Source organism: Aspergillus heteromorphus (assembly GCF_003184545.1).
Source record: "Aspergillus heteromorphus CBS 117.55 chromosome Unknown BO70scaffold_5, whole genome shotgun sequence".
Taxonomy (NCBI): domain Eukaryota; kingdom Fungi; phylum Ascomycota; class Eurotiomycetes; order Eurotiales; family Aspergillaceae; genus Aspergillus; species Aspergillus heteromorphus.
The window spans coordinates 1,155,052-1,162,077 of record NW_020290410.1 but is presented as its reverse complement, the minus strand read 5'-3'; the positions used below and the strand labels follow the sequence as shown (position 1 = coordinate 1,162,077).

The following is a 7,026-nucleotide window of genomic DNA, read 5'->3' as shown; positions in this document are numbered from 1 at the left end:
TCACATTCCCCATGGCTTCCACCCCATTACAGGTGGAAATGCCGCAGGCGGAAGAGTATGGTCGTCATAAGTGAGGCTATGCGTTGTTGACCAGCCGGGAGATGGATAAGGGCAGTGGATAGTCTGAGTGATGCGTGTTAGCGTTTTCGCAAAAGGCGGGTGCGATTGACATACTGGTTGGAGCAGACCTTCCGAAAGAGGAAGGGGCATCATGCTCAACGACGGCAGGCTGGTGTCTGGCTGCTCCCAGCAGCGCATGTTCGACTGCATGGACATTGGCGAGGATGTCAGGTCGGGTTCCATGAGGCTCTCGGGATACGGCTCAACGACTGTGACTGGTGTCGAGACGACGGATGAACGGGAGTGGGAGTGAACTGAGAGGGATGTACCATCTGAAAGAGGGGACGGGCACGTTTCCGGCGTAGCGTAGAACCGGCTGTCTTCTACCGACTCGTGGATGTGAGGATGGCTAGGGTACATGGGCGTATGATGTCCAGATGGCATTTCCACGCTATTCCACATCAAGCCACAGTCTCCGGTAAGGTCAGGGTGAATAGCAGGGGCCACGAGAGATCCAACAGACATCGCGTTCTGCGGTTGGGTCACGGCAAGGTACTGTCCCGGGTGCGAGGTCATAGGCGTGGCGTGGGATACATAGTGCTCGGGCATGATTGGGGCACGGTTCTGCTGTTGCCACTGCGCGGTCCGGTCCATCTGTGCTTCCAACTCGCTGAAAGTGACCATTAGCATCCAAGGTGCGAATCCGATTCCGGTTGGTTGACTCACTGTCGCTCCATGTGGCGGGCTAGTAGGTCGGGACGGTGGAATGCCTTCTTGCAGTTGTTGTGGGCACACCGATAGAGGGCCTCCGGGTTGTGGTTCAGCTCATGCCGTCTGTGCGATTCAGTTAGCATGATTAGATGGCCGAAGGCTGGGATCCCAAGACAGATGCCTACCTGCGGTGCTCTGCTCTTGTGAAGACCTTGTTGCAGCCCGGGTACTCGCAGGCATGCACGCGCTTGCCCTTCTTTGCCTTGCTAATGCGGTGTGTGGTTGGCGTGTAGGTAATGGGGAGAGGAATCTCCGATTGAGTAGTGCTTCGACGCATGGTGGATGGGTTGTTGTTCCTGGCCGCAATGGTTGGGGGGTTGCAGAAGGTAGACGTTGTAGTTTTGTTGTAGTAGTTGGTGTGAGTCTTGTTGGTGCAATCCAGAGATGGAGGGGCAGGAGCAATTGACTTGATAGAGTCGCGTGTGGAAGTGAGGATAGAGAGCAGACGGACTGGCGACTGGGTGATAGATATAGTTTCAGTTCCTGAAGGAGACGATCCCCTGGCAGTTCTGCGACAGACCCAGAACTTGTCAGGAACGGGACGTGGTGGTATGCGTGTGGAGATTGGGGGGTAAGTGGGCAGGTGGGCTGTGATGCAGGTCTGCTAGCAGAATTGGGGAACGGTCCAGAAGGGGAAGAGGAAGGAGAGTGAGATCAGGAAAAATGCCTCGCATCTGCAGGCCAGGGCGAGGCAGTGAGATACTAGGTATGAAAAAAGGAAAGTGAGGATCTGAAACGGGCGGCATGGTGGCAGAGAGGCTCTAGGGTGGGTTAGAGTAGTGGGAGATGGAGGGTGCGCGAAGAACCACGGCGATATACAAGAACCCCCCCAATGGGGCTAGACCGGTGCAGACAACTCCAGCGCAGGTGTGGGCCTGGTGAAGACTAGGCCTTCCCCGAAAGATCGCCGGGCAACTGGGGGGAGGGGGGGGGAAGAGATGAATGATTTGAAAAAAAAAAATAATAATAATAATAAATGGAAGAATAAAATAATCTGATTATGGAAAAATAAAAATGAAAGGATTAAAAAAAAAGAATAATAATCAAAATAATCATCATAATAATCCCAGTTATTAAATGGGGAAGAGGGGTTAAAAATAAATATTACAATGCGATTATCGGCCAATCTGTTGCGGCCTGAGAACCAGGGAATGTAGCTTAGTACAGGCCAGTACTGCTAGTCCTAAGCGAGCAACCCAATTGTGGTTTTGCTGATGATCCATCTGCAGGGTGATCAAAGCAAGCATGGCTATGCTACTACTACAGTATGTTCGACGGCTAGTACGGAGTAGCAGTCACAGAGTCGGAGCAGACAGCTCTTCCCAGAGCACTTGTAATGGTAATTCAGGTATTTTATCACCGATGTACTCCGCAGTGACTAGAGTAGCAGTAGTATTAGTTATAGCAGAAGTAGTAAGTTAGTAGTTACTAGGAAAGTAGATTGAAGGCATCAATCTAATTGATCCAGTCCGTCACAAAACCCACGAAATTAAAAAACCAATAATAATATAAAATCAAACTCCAGGATGAAGAAACAGCCAATTCCGTATTTTCTCGATACCGCCTCGGGACGATAGGTTTCGCTCCTGGGTAAGGAAGGTAAGGGCCCTTCAGGCTTCAGCAGCCATCCCCATCGTCCACATCCACTGTCATAATGGGACCCGTTATGAAAACGGGCAAATGACAGCCGACAGACAATCCAACATGGGATGTCTCCTCCCCTCCTTCACCCCCCCTCTTCTCCCCGCCCCCTCAATCTCCAAGCGAAAAGCAGCCAAGTGTGCGGCTGAGGCGCACTGCAAGAAGTGAGGTGAAGAAAAGGACAGGCCCTGTGTGGTTGATTATTTTTACATTACGATGCCTTGGATGTGTACCCTGCCCGAACGGGCCAGTCGGACCGCAGTTCTCGCCCAAATATACTTCAACGGTTCTATGGTTGGCTCCATGAGCAAGAGTCATGTACGCACTAGACAGATATGGAGGACAGTATGTAGCTAGATCTCCATCTCCGACGGCCACGAGGATCAGCCAGACGTACCCAGACGGCTCGCTGGGAGCCAGGAAGGAACAGATTAAATTAATCATCGTGATTGCAAATTTGATGAATGGTCTCTTCCTAACTCCGTACTATGTATGTCCTGTATGCAGAGAAAGGAGACTAATATGAAAGGGGTGGTAATAAACTGAAGGGAGAACGAGAGAGCGAGTAATGGAGAAAAAAAAAAAAAAAAAAAAAAAGGGATACCCCACTCTCAGGCAATACTCCGTGCACAAACTGCCTAAAGTACACATGGCTAGAATCATCCCTGGTAGATCCTGTCAGCACCAAGTATGTATCTACGGAGGACTACACCATAATTACACACGAGTCATACTACCTGACTACCACCCTGAAGTGACGACAGAGCAGCGGGGTCGATGCCTTACTGTCTGATTCTGAAACTGCCACTCCGCCATCTTTGCGGTTTCATCTGATCAACTGCATGAGTCGCCTGGCGGGTTCAATTCCGAGTCCGGAGTACGGAGAGTACATGGCTGGCCCTCCCTGCTGTTCCTTCACCGGAATGCTGACAGGGCTCGGTACATGCATGCATGCATGCATGCACCGGGTGTGGGTGTGGGTGCGGTACGGAGTACCACTACTGATAAGGAGGAACAAGAGCAGAACAGTGAAGACATCGTGCTTGGATTAGGAGGTTGGAGGGAGAGTATTATTACAGCGGAAGTCCACGGTCGGGGGAAATGTTGGTTCCGCGAGGCCCCTAATTGGACTGGTCGTCTCGTAGGTCGATTCTTAGCCTGCAAACCAACAACCTCCTTAGGTCGGCATGCTAGAGGACTAGTGGCAGGAACCTGACTGACCACGGCCGTCCTCAAGCTCTCTCATCCGTGATCCAAGCCTCAAGCGACCCCACTGCTGGAGCGAATGTGCCAAAGGTCCCAAGCTAGAGTTGCTCCACGGACCGCACCAGCCAAGATCCTTTCCAGGCTAAACGTGAGCCATGTGGGGGCGACCCACCCAGTCAATTTGGTTTAGACAATTGACATCCATGATCCGAGAAGCAGCGATAGGGTTCAGTTGTTGTTGCTGTTGCTGTTGCTGGTGGTACGGCACGGATCCAGGATGCTGCTGCCTCCCTGCCTCCCTGCCTGCCCGTGACCTCCCGGACCATCCCGTTAAGGCGGGTAAGAAGTTCAATGTTTCAAGATGCCAACCTGCAGAGGAACGGACAGTCCCATGCGACCAACTAATTATAACCCATCCGCAACATCGGTCGGCCATGCTAACTGGACAGCCCCAGCAGTTCTGCATGGATTAGGTTTGTCATGGAAAGGAAGCCTGTTCCTTTCCCGTTCTCGCAAACCACCGCGCAAGGCCTCCCAAGTCCCAAGTCCCAACGGTTCCCCGCTAGCCGGAGAGAGAATCTTTTTACTTTCCCGTCCCCGTCCGGACCAGACCAGAGGCCTCTCCGTCTCGAGTCACAACTCCACTGTCATAGCATTGGCGATCGATCGGGCTTTCCCTAGTGTTGTGGAGCGGTGCTCATCTTGATTTCGGAGGCTGAAAGCGAGTCTGGCCATGACTGGTCTCCAAATATTCGCTCGCAACCAACAACAAAAAGTTGGAGACTTTTAGACAACTGGTGCAATTCCTCTGGGGACATCAATCGTCCCGCTAGATCATCGGGGTTAAGAAGTATGGAGCACCCACCTGGCTCCGTACTACTACTGCATGATACTTCCCACCACCTAAGGCAGCTAGCAACGTGGTACTGTCGATGGAAGGCCTGAGCCGGCTGACTCGCAATCATAAAACCTGTAATATTACCACGTGAAGTAGCAGGGATGTTGTGTCTGGTGCCATGCATATTACTGAGGCTAAGGTGCTCAACCCATGTCGATCTTCAACTCGCCGGATTAAAGCCCGCCAGCAGCCAGCAAGTCGAGTCTGCCTGCCAAGCAATGTCTCTCATTCATCACTTACCTGGTAGGCTGGTACTCCGTAGGATGCTCCGTATTCCGTATCGGGACCCGCAACACCATGTGATTTGGTGCCGGCCATGCTCGGTGGCCCTTTACCTCTCTGCAGACCACGGGAGGAAGACTTAGCACCCGGAATCAGGGGCACAGGAAGGAAACTTGGTGAAGAAAAGCAAAGTGAAGAGAAGGGAAAAAAAGGAACAGCCGCGATAAGCACTCTACGCCGCTGACCACACACATGACATTAGCCATCCAACGTTTTAAACCTTGACTTGTTGCCAAATTGTCCCCGACACTTGTATAGAGACCGGGGCACCTACTTCGGCACGGTGTAATAGCATCCGATATTAAAGTGAATGCGAGCTATAGCTCCATCTCCCACATGGTACTCCGTAGATAGCGAAGCGATATCCGTGATGATGATAGACACATCTAAATTGGGTGTCCACTGCGACTGACGGTACAGGTCTAATACCACAGGGCGTAATATTACATGAAGCGATGTACCACCAGCTACCTTGGGCGCTAGTACCCACAGGGGCACGGCGTATTCCGTAGTGGGAGAGCCTTAGGGCGCTGGGTACCCCCTTGCTGAGTATCGCGTACTACCTCGAGGTACCCAGCCCTGTGGGGCCAGCATTCTCGTTTCGCCGCCCCTCGCCTACATACTTTGTACAGTACACGAAGGCAGGAAGATAACGAGCACACGAACATCCATGCCGTTCACGCTCCCTGGATGATGTCCTGGCCCCCTTCTGTCTTCGCACAGGCTTCTAGCTCGTTTCATGTCGAGGATCAGTGTAACTCTGCACGCTGAGCCTTGCGCTTCGAGAAGGATGACATCTGGTTGTGGAATATGCAGTTAGTAATACGGAGTACCTTAGTCGGAGATGGGCTGGGAAGCAAACGGGCCACCGCACACAATCTCGATAAGACCGAGAACAGCCTCAGAGCCAGGGGATATGGATTGCTCAACGGGTGTGCAATTCCTGCGGTCCACTAGGGAGAATATCGGATCACAGACACGGTTCTCCCGTATGAAGGTTGCGGAAGTCCCGTTCCGTCAATGGCCTCGGAGTGGGAGCTACCAGGTGGGTTGGGGCTTGGGCCTTCAAATGCGACCGGTTCTGGACTAGAGGCAGATCCATACCGAGATGGCCCATATGGCATTCTGTCATGGCTGGTGATAACTACACTGCCATCGAGGGTCTAGATAGATAGCTCCGCTACCACCTGACAGACTCTAGATTAATCGCAAATTATCCCGGTGCCATGTGTCTAGGATCCGCGGCAGGATGGTGTAACCGCATCACGGTCTGCAAGTAGGCCGATTTCCCCGTAGTAAGCGGGATCCCATACCCTCGGGCTAATAATCGACAGGACAGGGTGCCATTGAAAAGAGCCCTAATAGATAGCAACCGCAGTCAGCAGGCTTTTGCCAAGCGAAGGAGCCCAGATGTTATATGATCGGTCGACTCCGATTGGAGCCATCTTCCTGGTGTGAAATACCGGGTGTCTTGGTGGGGAAACGTTCATTATTGCGTATCGATGGGAGCACTAAAAGCAGGACTACCACTGACACCCCTCCACAGCCCACACGCAAGGAGTCCAGGAGCCTGGAGGGACCGCAGGGTGCCATCTCAGACTTTTCCGGAAAATCTAGCCCGGGGATGATGAGCGGGGGCCATTGGAGACTTGGAGTAGAGTCTAGTTGCGGATAATTGTCAGGAGGCTAGTCAACAGGCGGCTTGGCCGATGGAGACTCTGAACTTGTTTGAAAATGAATGCCTCAGGCAAAAGGAGCAGGGAAAGAGTAAGGTACCACCTATCAAGCAGGGGTGTGCCACTGTGCATAGCCATGACACCATGACAGCATGTCTGCAGCCCGCATTGGCTTACCAGGCTACACGTGGAGGGGACCCCCATCCTAGAATCAGAATCCTTCGAAGGATGCTGGCGAGTCGGGCAAGGGGTCGCCCATGTGGGCATCTCAGGTTCTCAATCCAATGCCTGCTCATGCACCTGATGACCGCATTCACCGATATACCGATAGCAGTTTCATGATGTCCGCGTGGCATCTGGGGTATATGACAACAGCGATTTTATTGATCCTAGCAGCGGCTGGATTCGCGGCAGGAATCAGGAAAGGGAATACGATGAAGTCTGCACGGAGACAGCGGAGCCAAGCGTCCTGCCAGGCAGGCTGGACAGTCT

The 7,026-nt window shown here is 52.5% G+C and overlaps 1 protein-coding gene across 1 annotated transcript; it reads right to left on the bottom strand.

Annotated features, from left to right (window-relative positions):
* On the bottom strand, positions 1-1,108 carry BO70DRAFT_350845 (C2H2 finger domain protein; the record flags this gene model as incomplete). Its single annotated transcript, XM_025541717.1, has 4 exons — positions 1-123; positions 175-730; positions 787-894; positions 957-1,108. The coding sequence occupies 4 exons, from the start codon at positions 1,106-1,108 to the stop codon at positions 1-3; spliced, it is 939 nt and encodes a 312-aa protein (XP_025402037.1).
* Positions 1,109-7,026: the final 5,918 nt, after the last annotated feature.